The sequence below is a fragment of the Eschrichtius robustus genome, chromosome 3 (genome assembly GCF_028021215.1).
Source record: "Eschrichtius robustus isolate mEscRob2 chromosome 3, mEscRob2.pri, whole genome shotgun sequence".
NCBI lineage: Eukaryota > Metazoa > Chordata > Mammalia > Artiodactyla > Eschrichtiidae > Eschrichtius > Eschrichtius robustus.
The window spans coordinates 106753934-106776920 of record NC_090826.1 but is presented as its reverse complement, the minus strand read 5'-3'; the positions used below and the strand labels follow the sequence as shown (position 1 = coordinate 106776920).

Below are 22987 nucleotides of genomic sequence, written 5' to 3'. Positions count from 1 at the left end.
TCACAACTTTAAACTTTTGTAACAGTATAGTACTGCTCCTTCATTTGGAAAATTCCTATCTATAATTCAAGAGTCACATCAAATGTCATTTCTTTGGTGAAGTATTTCTTGTTCTCTCCACTGAGTTAAATGCCACAATCAACCTCCAAGCTGCCAAAACTCTCTGCTCAGATTGCCATCAAGGCAAATTAGAACACACAATATTCTGCATTTCTTTCTATGACTGTGAGGTACCCGAAAGTAGGATTTATGTCTTATTTTTTGCATCTCTATCATTAAAACAGTATCTCATATATAGTGGATGCTTAATAAATGCTTTGAAATGAATTAATGAGTGAATTATAGAGATTGAATTTGGAGATACTTAAAACTATGATTTTGAAATCTGTATAGGAACACTGAAAATGGCCTATGATATAACTTTAAGTGGAAAAAGTAATATTACAAAATTAAGGTCACATTCTAATCACCAAATATATAATATTATGTATGCCTAGGGCAATTGTATACCTATGTCTACCCATGTTCATATAATTATACATTGTATAATCTCTCGCCTGTTATATGAGTATATTTTATTTATTTTAAATCAATAAAACTTCAAAGTAGGAAAAAAATTGATTTATTAAGGAGGTAGGATTTTTTCTTTTCTTTTTGTAGAAATGTTGTTTATACTACACCTTGATGATAAAAAACTTCAACAAACTAAGAATAGAGGGAAACATCTTCAATTTAATAAAGAACATCTACAAAATACCTGCAGCTAACAGCATACTTAATAGTGAGAAAATGAACAATTTCCCCCCCATAAAATTGAGAACAAGGCAAGGATATCCTCTCTTACAACTTCTACTCAACACTGTACTAGAAATCCTAACTAATGTAATAAGATAAGAAATGGAAATAAAAGTATACAGCCTGGAAAGGAATAAATAAAATTATTTTTATTCACAGATGATATGACTATGTAGAAAATCTCAAAGGTTTAAAAAACAAATTCCTGGAACTAATAAGCAATTATAGCAGGGTTGCAAGATACAAGGTTAATATACAAAAGTCAATTACTTTCCTATATACCAGAAATGAAAAATTGGACTTTGAAATTTAAAAAAACTACCATTTATAATAACACTCCCCCCAAATTAAGTGCTTAGGTAAAAATCTAACAAAATATGTATGAGACTGATATGCAGATACCATAAAACACAGAAGAAGAAAATCAAAGATATAAATAAATGGAAATATATGCTGTGCTCATAGATTGGAAGACTCAGTATTGTTAAGATGTCAGTTTTCCCAACTTGATCTGTAGATTCAACACAATCCCAATCAACATCCCAGCTAGCTATTTTGTAGATATTGACAAACTGATTCTAAAATATATGTGGAAAGAAAAAAGGCCTAGAATAGCCAACTTTGTCCTTAAATGTGGACTGTGCCTAGTGACTTTCTTGCAAAGAGTATAGTATGACAAGGGAGAAAAAAAAGAGCAACTTTACAGTGGCAAACCCTGATAAACACCATCTCAAGCCAGGTCGTCAAAGTTAACATCAATCAGTGTGATAAGTTTGATAATGTGTACCATTGATATGATGTGATGAGAACAGCACCCTACCTCTAAGGCCTTCCTCTCCAAAATTCATAACTCCGGTCTAACCATGATGAAAACATCAGACAAATCCCAGTTGAGGGACATTCTATAAAATACCTAACCAGTAACCCTCAAAACTGTCAGGGTCATCAAAAACAAGGAAAGTCTGAGAAATTGTCACAGCCAAGAGGAGCCTAAGGAGACATGACAACTACGTGTAATGTGTTGTCCTGGATGGGAACACCTGGAACAGGAAAAGGCCATTAGGGAAAAACCTAAGTAAATCTGAATAAAGCATGGACTTCAATTAATAATAATGTATCAATACTGGTTCATTAATTAGGACAAAGGTATCATACTAATATAAGAGGTTAATAATATCTGGGCATGGGGTATATGGGAACTCTGTACTATCTTCCTAATAATTCTGTAAGTCTAACACAGTTCTAAAATTCAAAGTTTATTTAAACATGTTGTTTTTACATAGTACGCTTTTTTTGAAAAAATTAATGAGTGGTAGGGTCCTTTTGGAACCAAGATGTTTGAGGCAGCAGGGGTAGACACATTCCTAACTATCAAATTTGACTTCATTCATTCATTCAGTAGATATTTCTAAAGTCTCTCTGTAATAAAAACACTATATTAATGCTAAAAAATACAAGTCTGTCCCTGTTTTCCAAGGGTTCAAAGTTTAGTACAAGGGGTAGAGCCATGCTTTCCACAGCAGGTCTGTTGGGGTCACTAAGCTAAATGAATCACAGATCTTACCCCTGTGACAATAATAATATATTTGTATTCTTTTTCAAGCAACTAAGACAACAAAGTGTTATTGTGTGTCAACAAAAACCTTCAAGCCCTTCTAAACACCTGATTGGACCCTACGTAGGGTTCATTACTGTCAACTCACTGCTTTACAAAAGAGAGTGAGGGCAGAGCAGTACTGAGTCAGTGAGTGGAAAAGGAAGATTCTGCTCCTGCATTTTAGTATTTCCTACTATCGGCGAATAATCTGCCCTCTAGAGATATATCTTGATTCTATTTCCTGCCTAAGCACATGACTCGCATTGAGTAGGAAGTTCATATGAGAAAAGAGAGAACCAGGGACGTAGGGTGGTGTAATTGGAACTGAAGGGATTGGAGGCAATAGTAGGGGCAGAAGAAAGGAGCAAAATGACTCCCCGTCAGTGGGAGGAGTGAGAACAGTGTGGCACTTCTGTTCCTTTGACAGACTCTCAGAATCCCGTGGGACAGAAGCTGTTTTAGGACTGTTGTTCTCAGAGTTGTCTTCACATTGGACTCATCTGGGGAACTCTAAAATACTAATGCCTGGTCCCTACTCCCAGAGACCCTGTTTTAATTGCTCCTTGTCTAATGTGTAGACAAGAATGTGTATCTGCTGGTAAGAGGTCGTGTGCTGGCCCCAGAAAGCTCAGGGCACCAGAGTTTATCCCATCCACCTCAGAAGTCTTTTCTCCACACATCCTTAGCTAAACTGCAGAATGCCTGAGGGCAGTGGCAGGAGGTTATATAACTCTGTATCTCCACACCCTCTAACATAGTCTGAGCTTCAGAAATGTTTGTTCAATGAACTGTTATCGATTTTGTTTTAAAGATGCAATGTCATCCTCATTAATCACCTGGGAAAGCTGGGGTAAAAGCTGAAGGGCAAAGGTTTCCATGTTGGCTGCGCATTAGAAATAACTAGTGGAGAGCTTTATTGACACCCCAGGCCAATAAAACCAGAATCTGGATGGACTGATATCAGTATTTGTTAAAGTTTGTTAAAGTTCCCCAGGTGATTGTTCAGTGCTGCAGCCAAAGCTGACAGCCACTGCTCTACAGTTACCCTCTTTTAAATATTTTTGTATCCATTCAGTTGTCTTTTTTTGGGGGTGGTGGTTGATATTTAAGAATTAAAAACACCTATTCATCTAAGGGTGTTTATTACTTAATTTCATACTTTAAATAAATGTATTAAATATGCCTCATTTTACATTATATTGTATCCGTGTGGTACCTTTGTATCACATATACACTTTAGAACCTCACTACGTGAACTGTAGTTATCAGATCAGCAGCATCAACATCACCTGGGGCTTTACCTGAAATATAGAATCTTGGCACCACCCCAGATTAATGAATCGCAATGTACACCTCAGCAAAAGCTCCAGTGATTCATGTGCACATTAAACTTGGAGAAGCACTGCTTTGGTATACTTTAAGGATTTTTAAAATTCAGATTGACTAAAGAATATTAAAAATTATTTTCCAGCATTACATACTTCTTAAAACCTCAGCATTTCATAAGGGATTTATCATTTTAAGCTATTTCGTTCATAAAGTAATATTGTAGTATGAAAATTGAAGTGATATGTCTCACGTTACTACCGACTTTTCACCATCAGTCTGGTCTAACATTAATGAGGAGATCAAGAAGAAAGAAATTTATACTGAGTCCCTGAGACCTGTTAAAAGAAAGAGAAAATGGAAGCCTTGAGTTCCCAGTGGCTTACTGGACACCCGGTAGCAATGGTGGAATTCCAAATCGCTTGGGATGATCCTATATATGAAATCCCCAATGAATTACAGAAAATTTATGGGGTGTAGGATGGGGGACAGGAAGACTCCAAATAACAAGCAAGGGGGTCATAGAAAAGCAGATCTCAGAGGCAATTCTTGAGGAAATCAGCATCAGCATGTAAAACATGTTTAATCCACAATTAATGGATGTTTATAATACCTCAGGCTCCACAACTGTGTAACTGTGGAATATGTGAGAATGAAGGTCTCTATTTCCACAAGCATTCTAAGCAGCCACCCAAGATATTTTGCTTCTCTAGGATTCATTTATAAAATGTAAATATATTTGGTGCCTAATATATGCCAGGCATCACCCGTGGCTCTAGAGATATAGTGGTGTTTGTGTGTGTGTGTGTGTGTATAATATATGTAAAATATATGTATGTTATATATAATATATAGACACAGATGTGGTCTGTCTTAACAGAAGTCAGAATGTTATAATGAAATATAGCACATTTATTTTCAAGGAAGCAGTTTATAAGGTGTTGAAATTTTACCAAGGGTATAATCAGAAAAACTCCAAATTGGGTCTTTAACAGAGAAGAAGTTTAAATCACTTTGGAAATAAAACCTGATAATCAGGTAGGATGGTGGACCCTTCACTAATTTCATGCCTGGTCAGTAGTTGCCAGACCTGGCTAGGATGCTTACCAGACACCAAATGTGTGGGCCACACTCTAGGCCTACTGAATAATAACTGATGTTTAGCAATTATTGTGCCACTGTTATTAGTCATGACATAATTATTCATTCACTTAATCCCCACAATAACTCTATGAAGTGGGTACCAGTTTTTAAGATGACAACACAGAGGTACAGAGAGGTTTAATGGGTTTCCCCAAGGTCACAGTAGGATTTGAACCCAGACAAAGTAGAGGTGCTCTTAACCTCTACACTATGTTGGGCTGGATTTCAAAAGTAAAATTTTCTATTGATTACAAAATATTTATTAACAGTCTTTTCAGCCCATGCCCAAGACTGATTGTGACCGAGGCATGGGTGGTGTGCTAAGGGGTATCCGCCCTAGATCCGAATAAGGACGATTGTCAAATAGAGTTAGTCCCCAAGGCAGAGCCAAGATGCAAAACAACTGTACTGCTCTTCTACTAAGGAATGCTATGAACGAATGAAACCACTTTTAAGTAGCTGGCCAACACCGTGTTCATTTTGTGAAATATGAAACAAATCTGGACACCTTAATACCATTCACTGGCTTAAAAAGTGAGTTGAAAAGCAAACCCAATGGATGTTGCTTTGGAGATCAGTTAAGGAGGGTGATATTCTTTGACATATAATAAGCTTAACTATCATTTAAGTAAGAAGATACCTTAACTGTTAGTAACAAGTTGCAGGGCTGGGTGTGCATATTAAAGCAACTCAACTTTAAAACTGAGTCTATGCAAGGACAAGAAAACCCAGTTGCAGGTGCCCTCTGCCCTTCCCTGAAGACAGGACTACTGCTTTGATTTCTCAAGTGAAGGAAAAGTGCAAAGCAAGGAAGGCAGCCAGATTTTATATCCTATTCAAGCACTAGAATCATTAGAGAATTGTTTAAAGTAAAGAAGGAAGGAAGCAACAAAGGAAGGAAGGTAAGAAAGAAAAGAAAAAAAAACAGTAAGGTTAGAAGAGATTGAAAAGGGGGATTCCTGGAAGGAGTTGTAAGCAGTATTCTAGGTCACTTCCCGATGAACGCAGACCAAGAGCAACCACTTTACATGTCTTCCATTCTGCTACACCCCCCCCCCCAAGATTGTTACCCTTTTCTGGATAGCAGCAAAACTCATTACAGACAGTGCCCAACTTGTGATATTTTGACTTTACAATGGTTCAAAAGTGATACACATTCAATAGAAACCACACTTCGAATTTTGAATTTTGATCTTGTCCCCGGTTAGCGATATTTTGTATCATACTCTGGTGATGCTGGGCAGTGGCAGCTTCCAGTCAGCTGGAAGGATCAGGGCGGTAAACAACTGATAGACTTACAACCATTCTGTACCCAAACAACCATTCTGTTTTTCATGTTCAATACAGCATTCAATAAATTACATGAGCTATTCGACACTTTATTATAAAATAGGCTTTGTGTGAGATGATTTTGCCTGACTGTAGGCTAACGTAATTGTTTTGAGCACGTTTAAGGTAGGCTAGGCTCAGCTATGGTGTTAGGTAGGTTAGGTGTATTAAATACATTTGTAACAGGATATTTTCAATTTACGATGGACTTATCAAGATGTAACCTCATTGTAAATCAAGGAAGATCTGTAAATGAAAATGATCTCTGTGCCATTTTCACAGACATCAGTAAAGGAAAAAACGAGTGATACCTGCGTCCCATTTTGCTGCCAGCGTAGGGAAAGAGGAACATGCATAGAACCTGAGGTGATGGCTGCTGAGAAGAGGTCAGCATGTTGAAGTCTGGCAGGTTTAATCACTGTGAAGCCCGTCATACTTCCTGACACAAGGTAAAATATCTTATGCACCTAGTTACGGCGAGAGTTCCAAGTATTAAGGAACCAGGAGATTTACCTGAAACCTCCACAGCCCTCCGATGTCATCAGTCCCTTCAAAGCAGACGGGCTCCAAGCCTTCTTCCAGGCAGCACTTGATAGACGTGAGCCCACTCACTCCTCCCCCAATCACAGCAATTCTTTTCTTAGTCATGGTCTCCAGAGATCTTCACCGGGCTGGGTCAGTGTAACCTGTCCTAAAGAAAGGATGACAAAAGACAGAAAGCACACATCAGTTAACACCTTTCAAAGAAGAGCTTGAATGTGGCATTTAGATAAATGCTGCAACAGCAGGTGCCTTTGGGGAACCCAGATTCCAGTGTCCTTGTGGACCACCGGGAACTACTACACCTTGGATGGGTAAGCCCTGTGCCTGGAAGACCAAGAGCTGAGACCCAGAGCTGAGAGCTCTGCTGCGGTACCCGACCTCGCTGCCTTTGCCCCAACACTGGCAGATCCTTCAGCTGCGATCTGGAGGGCACTGCACTTTCAGCTCTTTGCAAAGAAATGTAAAGCAACAAAGTACAAACAGCAGCAATAGCCAATGTGGAGGGGCTGTTCAGCTCCACCTCCTTTCAGGCAACACACCACCCACTCAGCAGCACCCATTACTCTCACAGAGGGTATAAAACGTGGGCCAAACCTGCTCTGGGCAGAAAAAATTAACCCTATGACCTCTCTGTTTTTCACCTGCAGTTGCCTGCACTCTCAGCTACTCTCAGGGGAGACCCTAGGGGTCGGAATCTCCATCACCCGCCCTTCCCATTCACTTTTAACTTCCTGGTGTTGTCTTATAGTGACAAACTCCTACTGGTGAAGGGAAACTGTCACCAACAACCCCGAAGCAAGTCTTGCTCCAAAAGCTTAAGTGGAGAACATCTATCTTTCAGGAGATCTGTTAAAACACATCCCGGCCCCTCATCCACCTCTCCAACCCAACCCCCAACCCCACAAATCGGATCTTTGGTTCTGTGCTACGGGAAGAAATTTACTTTAAAATACCCATGCACTGAGCTGTGTGCTGGGGTACAGTGAGGAGTGAGTGGATTAAGTTTCCTACTTAGAGGAGCTTATAGTTTAGTAGAGAAGACTGATACACAAACAGATAATTTCAAAAAGATAAAAATACTGTAAAAAAGCGCTTTCCTCACACAGTTACCTGTGTGATTACAAACACAAAATATCCACTTTTAAAATGTAACAGATTCTTCAAATACAAAATCATGCACGAAATACCAATGTAATGGATATAAGATTTCACACATTGGGTCAGAATCAGGGCTCATTCAACCCAGGAGTCTGTTTTGACAGGTGTAAGGGGTTCTGGGAGAGGTACGTTGTGGCTGATGCTATGCATCTTTGCGCCCCTTATGTTAGGGACAGAGTAAAGGGACAAATTAGGTACTTAAATAGTTAACCCCACTAGGGGATTGTAAGTAAAGAAAATAGTATGAGTGACCCCTGTAAGTTAATGATCATTCAAGAAAGCAGGTTTGCTTAACCACAAAACCAAGCAGGCCTGTTTAGCAACAAAACCCATGCAGCAGAAGCATAAGACAAAACATGTCCCAAAACAATAAAACAATGGTGGTATGAGACCCACATCCTGCCCAGTGAGCTCAGTAAGTTAATGACCCCTAGGACATGCTCTCTGCACACTTAAAAACCAATAATTTATGGAAAGGTGACATTTCAAAGTGAAAGACTCTCATTGTACTGAGACCTGAAATAAGTTTTCCATAGTGCCATGACAGTCATAGCTTGACCATGTAGGGACAAGAAAACTCCCCCGCCCAGCCTGGAGGAGGAGCTGAGATGCAAGCGTGACGTCTACTAAAGAATGAGGAACAAGGTGGTCTTTTCCCCCTCCCTACTTTTCCTTTGATTATAAAACTGTAGTCTGCTAAATTCTCAGGGCATGGCACCCTCTGGCCTGCCCACTCACAAGCTTTGCAAGCATCCTATTCTAATAAATCACTTCTTATCGATCACTTTGCCTCTCACTGAATCCTTTCTGTGTTGAGACATAAAGGACTGCAGCTCCTTGGAGCCCCCCAAAACACCACCTATCAGTTTCACTTTTACTAATGCCTGAGTCAACTTTGCTGAAGGTGATTTGTTGCCAATAATGCCAGCCCTGGGTTTTTTTTAAATTAATAAATAAATAAATTAATTAATTAATTTTTGGCTGCATTGGGTCTTTGTTGCTGTGTGAGGGCTTTCTCTAGTTGTGGCGAGCAGGGGCTACTTTTCGTTGTGGTACGGGCTTCTCATTGTGGTGGCGTCTCTTTGTGGCAGAGCATGGGCTCTAGGCACACAGGCTTCAGTAGTCGGGGCACGTGGGCTCAGTAGTTGTGGCTCATGGGTTCTAGAGCACAGGCTCAGTAGTTGTGGTGCATGGGCTTAGTTGCTCTGCGGCATGTGGGATCTTCCCGGACCAGGACTTGAACCCGTGTCCCCTGCATTGGCAGGCAGATTCTTAACCACTGTGCCACCACGGAAGTCCCCAGCCCTGGGTTTGACTTACTGACTTCACCGCAGAAGTATCCTTCCCAGACCAATGGTTATTTCTCAAGGGTTTACCTTGTAATGGTGCAAAAGGCAGAATAGGAAGGGACACAGGAATTCCTCTCAGCAACCCCATGGAGAAAGTACTATCAAGCACTTCTTCTGCAAGTAAGTGAAAAGGCAGGGAGGTACACCTGGCAGTCTGGCTTCAGGCCTTGGCTTCAAAAACTATATATACTGCTCCTTTATGAGGACATTTTTACGTCTTATTTAGCCACAAGTCCTTTGTCCATTTCTCATCTCTCTATTGCATCCTTATCCTTTGCTTAACTCCTGCCTTTACAGTTTACACTGTAGCTGAACTGCTTTTAGCTGAGCATAGCTTTCCTTATTTCAACTACTTTAAAATATGTTTAAAAATAGATCTTTGGTTTTGGAAATCATTTGGCTCCATCAGGAAGACTCCTGCTCAAAATATGGTCTGGCCACCACCAGAGCCTCCCATCAAGCCTCTTAGATAGCCTCAACCACCAGAGGGCAGACAGCAGAAGCAAGAAGAACTACAATCCTGCAGCCTGTGGACCAAAAACCACAGTTACAGAAAGATAGACAAGATGAAAAGGCAGAGGGCTATGTACCAGATGAAGGAACAAGAAAAAACCCCAGAAAAACAACTAAATGAAGTGGAGATAGGCAACCTTCCAGAAAAAGAATTCAGAATAATGATAGTGAAGATGATCCAGGACCTCGGAATAAGAATGGAGGCAAAGATTGAGAAGATGCAAGAAATGATTAACAAAGACCTAGAAGAATTAAAGAACAAGCAAACAGAGATGACCAATACAATAACTGAAATGAAAACTACACTAGAAGGAATCAATAGCAGAATAACTGAGGCAGAAGAACGGATAAGTGACCTGGAAGACAGAACGGTGGAATTCACTGCTGCGGAACAGACTAAAGAAAAAAGAATGAAAAGAAATGAAGACAGCCTACGAGACCTCTGGGACAACATTAAACGCAACAACATTCGCATTATAGGGGTCCCAGAAGGAGAAGAGAGAGAGAAAGGACCAGAGAAAATATTTGAAGAGATTATAGTCGAAAACTTCCCTAACATGGGAAAGGAAATAGCCACCCAAGTCCAGGAAGCGCAGAGAGTCCCATACAGAATAAACCCAAGGAGAAACACGCCGAGACACATAGTAATCAAAGTGGCAAAAATTAAAGACAAAGAAAAATTATTGAAAGCAGCAAGGGAAAAACGACAAATAACATACAAGGGAACTCCCATAAGGTTAACAGCTGATTTCTCAGCAGAAACTCTGCAAGCCAGAAGGGAGTGGCATGATATACTTAAAGTGATGAAAGGGAAGAACCTACAACCAAGATTACTCTACCCGGCAAGGATCTCATTTAGATTTGATGGAGAAATCAAAAGCTTTACAGACAAGCAAAAGCTAAGAGAATTCAGCACCACCAAACCAGCTGTACAACAAATGCTAAAGGAACTTCTCTAAGTGGGAAACACAAGAGAAGAAAAGGACCTACAAAAACAAACCCAAAACAATTAAGAAAATGGTCAAGGAACATACATAGCGATAATTACCTTAAACGTGAATGGATTAAATGCCCCAACCAAAAGACATAGACTGGCTGAATGGATACAAAAACAAGACCCCTATATATGCTGTCTACAAGAGACCCACTTTAGACCTAGGGACACATACAGACTGAAAGTGAGGGGATGGAAAAAGACATTCCATGCAAATGGAAATCAAAAGAAAGCTGGAGTAGCTATATTCATATCAGATAAAATAGACTTTAAAATAAAGAATGTTACAAGAGACAAGGAAGGACACTACATAATGATCCAGGGATCAATCCAAGAAGAAGATATAACAATTATAAATATATATGCACCCAACATAGGAGCACCTCAATACATAAGGCAACTGCTAACAGCTATAAAAGAGGAAATCGACAGTAACACAATAATAGTGGGGGACTTTAACACCTCACTTACACCAATGGACAGATCATCCAAAATGAAAATAAATAAGGAAACAGAAGCTTTAAATGACACAATAGACCAGATAGATTTAATTGATATATATAGGACATTCCATCCAAAAACAGCAGATTACACGTTCTTCTCAAGTGCGCACGGAACATTCTCCAGGATAGATCACATCTTGGGTCACAAATCAAGCCTCAGTAAATTTAAGAAAATTGAAATCATATCAAGCATCTTTTCTGACCACAACGCTATGAGATTAGAAATGAATTACAGGGAAAAAAACGTAAAAAAGACAAACACATGGAGGCTAAACAATACCTTACTAAATAACCAAGAGATCACTGAAGAAATCAAAGAGGAAATAAAAAAATACCTAGAGACAAATGACAATGAAAACACGACGACCCAAAACCTATGGGATGCAGCAAAAGCAGTTCTAAGAGGGAAGTTTATAGCTATACAAGCCTACCTCAAGAAACAAGAAAAATCTCAAGTAAACAATCTAACCTTACACCTAAAGGAACTAGAGAAAGAAGAACAAACAAAACCCAAAGTTAGCAGAAGGAAAGAAATCATAAAGATCAGAGCAGAAATAAATGAAATAGAAACAAAGAAAACAATAGCAAAGATCAATAAAACTAAAAGTTGGTTCTTTGAGAAGATAAACAAAATTGATAAGCCATTAGCCAGACTCATCAAGAAAAAGAGGGAGAGGACTCAAATCAATAAAATCAGAAATGAAAAAGGAGAATTTAAAACAGACACCGCAGAAATACAAAGCATCCTAAGAGACTACTACAAGCAACTTTATGCCAATAAAATGGACAACCTGGAAGAAATGGACAAATTCTTAGAAAGGTATAAATTTCCAAGACTGAACCAGGAAGAAACAGAAAATATGAACAGACCAATCACAAGTAATGAAATTGAAACTGTGATTAAAAATCTTCCAACAAACAAAAGTCCAGGACCAGATGGCTTCACAGGTGAATTCTATCAAACATTTAGAGAAGAGCTAACACCCATCCTTCTCAAACTCTTCCAAAAAACTGCAGAGGAAGGAACACTCCCAAACTCATTCTATGAGGCCACCATCACCCAGATACCAAAACCAGACAAAGACACTACAAAAAAAGAAAATTACAGACCAATATCACTGATGAATATAGATGCAAAAATCCTCAACAAAATACTAGCAAACAGAATCCAACAACACATTAAAAGGATCATACACCACGATCAAGTGGGATTTATCCCAGGGATGCAAGGATTCTTCAATATACGCAAATCAATCAATGTGATACACCATATTAACAAATTGAAGAATAAAAACCATATGATCATCTCAATAGATGCAGAAAAAGCTTTTGACAAAATTCAACACCCATTTCTGATAAAAACTCTCCAGAAAGTGGGCATAGAGGGAACCTACCTCAACATAATAAAGGCCATATATGACAAACCCACAGCAAACATCATTCTCAATGGTGAAAAACTGCAAGCATTTCCTCTAAGATCAGGAACGAGACAAGGATGTCCACTCTCACCACTATTATTCAACATAGTTCTGGAAGTCCTAGCCACGGCAATCAGAGAAGAAAAAGAAATAAAAGGAATACAAATTGGAAAAGAAGAAGTAAAACTGTCACTGTTTGCGGATGACATGATACTATACATAGAGAATCCTAAAACTGCCACCAGAAAACTGCTAGAGCTAATTAATGACTATGGTAAAGTTGCAGGATACAAAATTAATGCACAGAAATCTCTTGCATTCCTATACACTAATGATGAAAAATCTGAAAGAGAAATTATGGAAACACTCCCATTTACCATTGCAACAAAAAGAATAAAATACCTAGGAATAAACCTACCTAGGGAGACAAAAGACCTGTATGCAGAAAACTATAAGACACTGATGAAAGAAATTAAAGATGATACCAACAGATGGAGAGATATACCATGTTCTTGGATTGGAAGAATCAACATTGTGAAAATGACTCTACTACCCAAAGCAATCTACAGATTCAATGCAATCCCTATCAAATTACCAATGGCATTTTTTACGGAGCTAGAACAAATCATATTAAAATTTGTATGGAGACACAAAAGACCCCGAATAGCCAAAGCAGTCTTGAGGGAAAAAAACGGAGCTGGAGGAATCAGACTCCCTGACTTCAGACTATACTACAAAGCTACAGTAATCAAGACAATATGGTACTGGCACAAAAACAGAAACATAGATCAATGGAACAAGATAGAAAGCCCAGAGATTAACCCACGCACCTATGGTCAACTAATCTATGACAAAGGAGGCAAAGATATACAATGGAGAAAAGACAGTCCCTTCAATAAGTGGTGCTGGGAAAACTGGACAGCTACATGTAAAAGAATGAAATTAGAATACTCCCTAACACCATACACAAAAATAAACTCAAAATGGATTAGAGACCTAAATATAAGACTGGACACTATAAAACTCTTAGAGGAAAACATAGGAAGAACACTCTTTGACATAAATCACAGCAAGATCTCTTTTGATCCACCTCCTAGAGTAATGGAAATAAAAACAAAAATAAACAAGTGGGACCTAAGGAAACTTCAAAGCTTTTGCACAGCAAAGGAAACCATAAACAAGACGAAAAGACAACCCTCAGAATGGGAGAAAATATTTGGAAATGAATCAACGGACAAAGGATTAATCTCCAAAATATATAAACAGCTCATTCAGCTCAATATTAAAGAAACAAACACCCCAATCCAAAAATGGGCAGAAGACCTAAATAGACATTTCTCCAAAGAAGACATACAGACGGCCACGAAGCACATGAAAAGCTGCTCAACATCACTAATTATTAGAGAAATGCAAATCAAAACTACAATGAGGTATCACCTCACTCCTGTTAGAATGGGCATCATCAGAAAATCTACAAACAACAAATGCTGGAGAGGGTGTGGAGAAAAGGGAAACCTCTTGCACTGTTGGTGGGAATGTAAATTGATACAGCCACTATGGAGAACAATATGGAGGTTCCTTAAAAAACTAAAAATAGAATTACCATATGACCCAGCAATCCCACTACTGGGCATATACCCAGAGAAAACCGTAATTCAAAAAGACACATGCACCCGAATGTTCATTGCAGCACTATTTACAATAGCCAGGTCGTGGGAGCAACCTAAATGCCCATCAACAGACGAATGGATAAAGAAGTTGTGGTACATATATACAATGGAATATTACTCAGCCATAAAAAGGAACGAAATTGAGTCATTTGTTGAGACGTGGATGGATCTAAAGACTGTCATACAGAGTGAAGTAAGTCAGAAAGAGAAAAACAAATATCGTATATTAATGCATGTATGTGGAACCTAGAAAAATGGTACAGATGAGCTGGTTTGCAGGGCAGAAGTTGAGACACAGATGTAGAGAATGGACATATGGACACCAAGGGGGGAAAACTGCAGTGGGGTGGGGATGGTGGTGTGCTGAATTGGGCGATTGGGATTGAAACGTATACACTGATGTGTATAAAATTGATGCCTAATAAGAACCTGCAGTATAAAAAAACAAACAAAACAACTAATACTAAACTTTCATTGGGCTATTTGTATGGAAATATGTTAATATAAATGTTTCAGTCATTACATGAAATTTCTAAAAATCTTATATTTGTATTTGTATGGAAATATGTATGGAAATATGTTAATATAAATGTTTCAGACATTACATGAAATTTCTAAAAATCTTATATGTTCTGGTATAATGTTATAAGTAATAATCCTAGTTATTACTTTAAAATGTATATCTCAGAAATAACTAATTTTCTTGTCAACTGCATTATTACAAACTTTCATCAAATCTTTAACTGTGGTCATTTTTAAGTCTTTTGTCATTTACAGACAGTTCTGGGTGTACTCTGATGATTTTGCAAATATGTTCCTATAAAAGGGTTTCATCTTCAAGAAAGTCATGGAAAAGACTCTGACAAGTACAGGTTTCTGGTAACTGACTGTACTGCTGAACTGAATGAATAAGCATTTTCAGAACTCTAATGAAAAACTGATGAACTCATAAAAGTGCTAACAAAAGATCAAGATGAAAAAAAAATTAATTACATGGGACTGAGTGAACTGATGAGGATGAGTATAATTTTTGTGACTTTCTGTCTGAATTAAAAAAAACAAATCCCACAAGGACTCAGAGGCAAAGAATATACAAATCAATTTTCACTGCAAAGTAAAGGAGCTGTTACAGTGGAGGATTGCTGGACTGAATGTCAATATTATGACATAGTATGAGTGTGTTTCATGTTTGGTAATTGCAATCCTTGTTGCTTTTGTTGTGGTCATCCATGTACAATGCTTGGTGTCAGTCTATTTATCTCTTGTAAAAATAAAATACAGTGTGTGTGTGTAAAAAAAAAAAAAAAAAACTCTGACATTTAGTGAACAAAAGGCAAAAAAAAAAAAAAAAAAGAAATGAGATATAAAATCATTGAAATTAACTCAGTGGAGGGTAGGCAGAATAATGGTCCCCCAAAGATGTCCATGTCCTAATCCCTGGAACCTATGAATATGTTATGTTACATGACAGCAGGAATTAAGGTTGCAGATGGAATTAAATTTGATAATCAGATGTCCTTAATATAAAAAGACTAATACTGGATTATCTGGGTGGGCCCAATACAATCACTTGGGTACTTAAAAATTGAAGAGGGAGGCAAAACAGTCAGTGTCAGAGTGATGGATGTGATTTTCAAACTGGAGGAAGCAAACCATCAGCCAACAAATGTGAACAATTTCTAGAAGCTGGAAAGGGCGAAGAAGCAGATTCTTCTCTAGAGCCTCCAGAAAGGAATACAACCTTTGACTTTAGCCTGGAGACCCATTTAGAAATTCTGAACTATAGAACTGTAAGGTCATAAATTTCTATTGTTTTAAACATTGTTTAAATTTGTGGCAATTTGATATGGCTGCAATAGTAAACTACTACAATGGGTTAATCAGATTAGACACAATGAAAAGAGAATTAGTGGAATGGAACATAGATCTAAAGAATGCAGTGAAGAAGGACAAAGAAGGAAAATACAGTAAGTCCCCTACATATGAACGAGTTCCATTCTGAGAGTGTATTCGTAAGTCCAATTTGTTCATAAGTCCAACAAAGTTAGCCTAGGTACCCAACTAACACAATCTGTTATATAGTACTGTACTGTAATAGGTTTATAATACTTTTCACACAAATAATACATAAAAAACAAACACAAAAAATAGAGAAAACATTTTTAATCTTACAGTACACTACTTTGAAAAGTACAGTAGTACAGTATAACAGCTGGCATACAAGGGCACATTCACATCTTTGAAAGTTCACAACTTGAAGGTTTGTATGCAGGGGACTTACTGTATGAAAGAAGAGAATAGGGACAATGGGTGAGATGTAATAGTCAATTCGCTGGAAATTCAATGGGTGAAATTTTCTAAAATTTATGAAATATATTAAAACTTAAGTTTCAGGAAGCAATGATTCCCGAACAGGGAATAAATAAATGAAAAGAAATCCCCATGTAAACATATCATAGTAAAACTTCAGGGCACCAAAGACTAAGAGAAGATCTTAAAATAGACATACAGGAAAAACGAATATAAATAAAAAAACAGAAAAACAAAAATAAACAAAACCAATGAACCAGATAAACTTCAAGGAATAAAATTTATACTGAGAACAAATTTCTCAATAGCAAATGGAAGGGTAAAAATAGTAGAATAATATCTTCAAATTGCTGAAAGAAAATAACCTAGAATTGTTTACTTGGTTAAAATATCACTTAAAAATTAGAACAAAACAGACATTCTCAGGCAAATGAATACCGAAACACCAGGCCCACAACACTTTACAAAAAATTTCTACCAAATAACCCAGAAGGTCATTCCCTTTTTGCATATATACATTCTTCCAGAGGATAGATAAAGAGGTGGTGTCTCTGATTCATTTCATGGGGCCAGTATAACCTTAATAAAACAAAGCCAATACAAGCAAGGAAAATGGTAGGCTATTCTTACTCATGAACATAAGTATAAAAATTCTAAATAACATAAAAACAAATCAAATCTGGCAATGTGTATGGACTAATTCGGTTAAACTGACTTTGTATTTAACAGATTAATATTAAAAATCTATTCTCATAACTTAGCAAGTAAAAGAACTTAAGACTTATCTGCCTACTGAGTGCATTGTCCTACATGTTTTAAAATGATTTTTTCCTCTACTTTTTACAATTATCTTGTCCAAATGTAATTTGACATCAATTTTTTGGTGACTCATCTTTAGTAAATCTTCCAAAAATGTCAACTTTTTCTACACATTTTATCAGTTTATCTGACACTTCTGGCATATAACAGGTGGGAATAAAGGTGCTGATTCTCAGCTAATACTCACTGTACAAGAGCACTACTTGTTAACAATGAAAAACTTCCACACCAGTTAGTAAAGAGGAATTCTCTACTTACTTAGAATACAAGTTGGAAAGCGACATCAGCATGTGGCAGCATAAGATATTCCTCCTTTTTAATCCTCCTCTTCAATCAACAAATTGGACATCCATAACGAACAAGGGCGCCGCAGTGAGGGTTTCCAGATCTTGCACCTTTCCCCGGGGATCCAACGGGAATCTTGCCCACCAGTTCAGCCAGTAGCAGACAGACATACCTCCATACAAACTGTGGAACCAGCAGAGCCAGTGAGACTTCCTGGACGCCTCTTGCTACTGTTGAGCAAGAATTAGGTGAGTGCTGAAGTGGCTAGGTACTCACCCACAAGAGAGAACCTGCAGAGTCCAGCCCTCCTGAAGGGAGAATACAAGACACCGCTGGAGAAAAAGGAAAAAAAATACAATTGGCCTTTGAACAACATGGGGGTTAGGGGCACCCACCCTCTGTGCAGTTGAAAACCTGCATAGAACTTATAGTCAGCCCTCCATATACTCGTGGTTCCTCTGTATCTACAGTTACACATCCATGGATTCAACAGACCTCAGATCATGTAGTACTGTTGTATTTACTATTAAAATAATCCACATATAAGTAAGTGGACCCACATAGTTGAAACTCGTGTTTGAGTCAACTGTGTTTGAGTGTGGTCACAAGGGAAGCAGGAAGAGAAACTTTCCCAGTGCTACGCCCACCAGAAGGCCCTGATTGGGGCTGATTTATCAGGCAGAGGCGACACCTCTCAATCACCTGGCTCTTGTGGCAGTGGGTCTTACATTCAGGGGTCCCATAGGACTGTAACAAATGGAGAAAGAGTTCTTAACCAGCTGCCACTAAGATGAACCCACCATCTTCCTGTGAAAGGGGCCAATTAGCTTATCTTCACAGCTGTGGCCTTAGGGGCAATCTTCTAATTAAACACATTAGTAGAAAGAAGGAACTAAAGACTGGAGTGGAAATAAATAGAGACTAAAAAGAAAATAAAAAAGATGAATGAAACTAAGAGCTTTTTTAAAAAAAAATAAACAAAAGAGAAAAACTTAGACTTACCAAAAAAAGAGAACTCAAGTACAATTACAAAGAACAAGGATATATTACAAATGATAATCACATAAATACAAAGGATCATAAGAGAATACTATGAAAAATTACGTGTCAATAAATTGGACAACTTAGAAGAAATGGATAAATTCCTAGAAATGTATATAACCTCCCAAGACTGAATTATGAAGAAATAAGACCAACTGCTGGTAAGGGGATTGAATCAGTAATTAAAAACCTCCTAACAAACAAAAGTCCAGTACCTGATAGCTTCACTGGCAAATTCTACCAAACATTTAAAGAAGAATTAACATCAATCTTTCTCAAACTCTTCCAAAAATAGAAGACAAGGGAACACTTTCAAACTCATTTTATGAGGCCAGCACTATCCCGATACCAAAACCAGACAAGGACACCACAAGGAAAGAAAATTATAGGCCAATATCCCTGATTAACATAGATGCAAAAATCCTCAATGAAATATTAGCAAAACAAATTCAATAATACATTAAAAGAATCTTACACAATGATCAAGTGGGATTTATCCCAGGGAATGTAAGAACAATTGAATTGTAGATGTTAAATCAATGTGATACACCATATTAACAAAATGAAGGGTAAAAACCATATGATCATCTCATAGACGCAGAAAATTCATGTGACAAAATTCAAATCTATTCATGATAAGAACTCTCAACAAAGTGGGCATGGGGGAACATACCTCAACATAAAAAAGCCACATATGATAAGCCCACAGCTAACATCAATTTCAGTGTTTAAAAGCTGAAAGCTTTTCCACTAAGGTAAGGAGCTAGACAAGGATGCCCAATTTGCCACTTTTATTCAACATAATATTGGAAGTCTTTGCCAGAGTGTGTAAGCAAGAAAAAGAAATAAAAGGCATCCAAACTGGAAAAGAAAAAGTAAAACTGTCTCTATTTGCAGATGACATAATCTTATATACAGAAAACCCTAAAGACTCCACCAAAACACAGTTAAAACTAATAAATTAAGTAAAGTTTCAGGATACAAAAATTAATATACAAAAATCTATTGCATTTCTATACACTGATAACAACTCTCAGAAAAGAGAAATAAAGAAAACACACCCATTTACAATTGCATCAGAAAGAATAAAATACCTGGGAATAAATTTAACCAAGGAGGTGAAAGACCTGTACAGTGAAAACTATAAGACATTGATGAAAGAAATTGAGGAAGACACAAATAAATGGGAAGATATTCTGTGCTCATGGGTTGGAAAATTTAATATTATTACCATGACTATATTACCCAAAGCAATTTACAGATTCAATGCAATCTGTGTGAAAATTCCAATGACATTTTTCACAGAAATAGAAAAATAATCCTTAAATTTGCATGGAACCATGAATAACTAAATAACTGAATAACTAAAGCAATCATAAGAACAAAGCTGGAAGCATCACACTTCCTGATTTCAAACTATATTACAAATCTATAGTAATCAAAAGAGTATGGGATTGACATAAAAACAGATGCACAGGACAATGGAACAGAATAGAGAGCTCAGAAATACGTATATGGCCAATTAATTTACAACAAAGGAGCCCAAAACATACAAAGGGAAGGGAGAATCTCTTCAGTAAATGGTGCTGAGAAAACTGGGCAGTCACATGCAAAAGAATGAAACTGGACCCCTATCTTACACCATATACTAAAATTGATTCAAAATAGATTAACGACTTGAATAAGACCTAAAATCATAAATCTCCTAGAAAACATAGGTGGTAAGGTCATTGACATCAGTCTTGGCAATGATTTTTTTTGGATTTGGCACAAAAAACAAAGGCAACAAAAGCAAAAATAAATAAGTGGGACTATATGAAATTAAAAACTTCTGTACAGGAAATCATCAACAAAATGAAAAGGAACCTACAGAGTAGGGGAAAGTTTTTGCAAGTCATATATCTGATGAGGGATTTATATCCAAAAAATATTTTAAAAACTCATACAACTCAATAGCAAAGAACCACAAACACTACAATTAAAAAGTAGGTTGAGAAACTGAATGGACAGTTTTCTAAAGAAGACATACAAATGGCTAAGTGGTTGATGCAAAAGTGATCAACATCACTAATCATCAGGGAAATGCAAGTCAAAACCACAATGAGATAACACCTCACATCTGTTAGAATGGCTACAGAGATAACAAGTGTTGGAGAGTGTGGAGAACAGGGAACCCTTGGACACTGCTGGTGGGAATGTAAATTGGTGCAGCCACTGTGGAAAACAATATGGAGGTTCCTCAAAAACTTAAAAACAAAATTACCATTTGGCCCAGTGATCCATTTCTGGTTATATTTCCAAATACAAAATATCAAAGAGGAAAAAACGGGAATCTTGACATTTGCAACAACATGGATGGACTGTGAGGGCATTATGGTAAGTGAAATAAGCCTGACAGAGAAAAACTAATACTGCATGTATCACTTATATGTGGAATCTTAAAAGAAAAAGTCAAACTCAGAGAGTAGAAAAATGGAAGCCAGGGATGGAGGCTGGGAGAAATAGGGAGAGGTTGGTAAATGGGTACAAACTTTCAGCTACAAGATGAATAAGGTCTGAAGATCTAATATAAACATGGTGACTATAGTTGATAACACTGTATTATATAATCGAAATTTGCTAAGAGAGTAGAACTTAAATGTTCTCACCAAAAGGAAGAAAAAAAGATAAATATGTGAGGTATTGGTTGTGTTAATTTGGAAGGAATCATTTCATAATGTATGCATGTATCAAATCATCACAATATACCCTTAAAATATCATACAGTTTTATATATTAATTATACCTCGATAAAGCCAAAATTTAAAAGAAAAAAAAAGAGAATAAATGTTAGTCACCTGGAATAAGCTTAAATATATTAGCTGTCTCAATAGATGGGTGATGGGGAGTTAAATAGAATATACAATTATTTTTGTAGTCCTATATAGAGATAAGTAAATGTAACAAAGAAAAAAAAATCACTGATGAAAAATAGAACCAAAGGTAGATGGTAAATGTAGTAGGTTAAATTACTGGTGTTAACACTTACCCTTTACAGTATCCACATCCTCACACCTGGACTTTGGGTGGCTATATCACCTGTTTGGATCAATGGAATGTGGGTAGAAGTGATAGTCTGCCATTCTGAGCCTCAGTCTTGAGGCCTCAATTGTTTATAGTTGCCCTCTTGCCCTGTGCTATCACCATGTGATCTTCCAATGAGTAGCTGTAATCCTGTTAGCCTGTACCTTAGTGGAACACATGTGAAGCAAAGCTATCTCTGGCTGACTTGCAGAACTTAGTGAGAGGCAGGGCTCCCTCAGCTAAAGCAGAGGACTTGCAGATCCACGAGTGAAATAAATGCTTATTGCTGTAGAAAACTTAGAGTGTTTGGTTGTTTGTTATACATCAAAAATTAACTAATACAAACAATGAGAAAACAGCCATTTCATTTTAACAATTGAGATAGTAGGTATGATGAAAATGAAATATCTAGCTCTCTCATAAACTTGATCCCAGAATCATAACATGGTTTGCACATACTTGGAAATAAGTCAACTAACATTTGGGTTGTCACCCAGCAAGAACTGCACAGGTGCCAAACAACACTGTATTAAATGGCAAACTACTTCCCTTTTATAATAAAATAATAATATATGGAAATTTGCCAAGGAAATATTATTTGCCAAGGAAATACTAAGAGCAAGAATCAGAATTGGCAAATGTTAATTTTAAACAAAATAAAGTTCAAGAGAAAGCATCAAAGAAAATTACATCACACCGATAAAAGGTATAAGAAAAATATAACTGTCATTAACTGTTTTGTACTTACAACTATAGTTTTAAATGGTTTCTCTTGCTATATCTATCTAGATATATATCATAGATTTATGTGTCAATTATGCTTCAATAAAGCCAAAATTTAAAAAAAGAAAAGAGAAACTTAAGTCACATGAAATAAGATTAACTATACCAAATTATATATATAGCATAAATTGAGGTAATTTTCTCTGTACTAACATATCGAAGGGGGAAAAAAGGATGAGATTATCACCATAGATGCCACAAAAGTCTTTAACAAACTTCACTAATCATTCTGATTTTTTAAAATACTCAAATTAGGAATTGATGGATACAGCCTAAACATGATAAAATATATACACCTTACTCCTACAGCCAATATTTTACTAAATGGGAAAACACTAAAGCCATTTC

General features: G+C 37.1%; 1 protein-coding gene across 6 annotated transcripts in view; it reads right to left on the bottom strand.

Moving 5' to 3' along the window:
* Nucleotides 1-22987, bottom strand: part of LOC137762556 (flavin-containing monooxygenase 5-like) — a 58545-nt gene that overhangs the window by 25552 nt on the left and 10006 nt on the right. For all 6 annotated transcript variants that reach the window (XM_068540619.1, XM_068540618.1, XM_068540620.1 and 3 more), the window contains 3 exons: nucleotides 18029-18084; nucleotides 17726-17935; nucleotides 6704-6881 (listed from right to left, as the gene is read on the bottom strand). In XM_068540619.1, the coding sequence (XP_068396720.1) occupies nucleotides 6704-6838 (135 nt within the window). In that variant the 5' untranslated portion in view covers nucleotides 6839-6881; nucleotides 17726-17935; nucleotides 18029-18084. The remainder of the gene's footprint in view (nucleotides 1-6703; nucleotides 6882-17725; nucleotides 17936-18028; nucleotides 18085-22987) is intronic.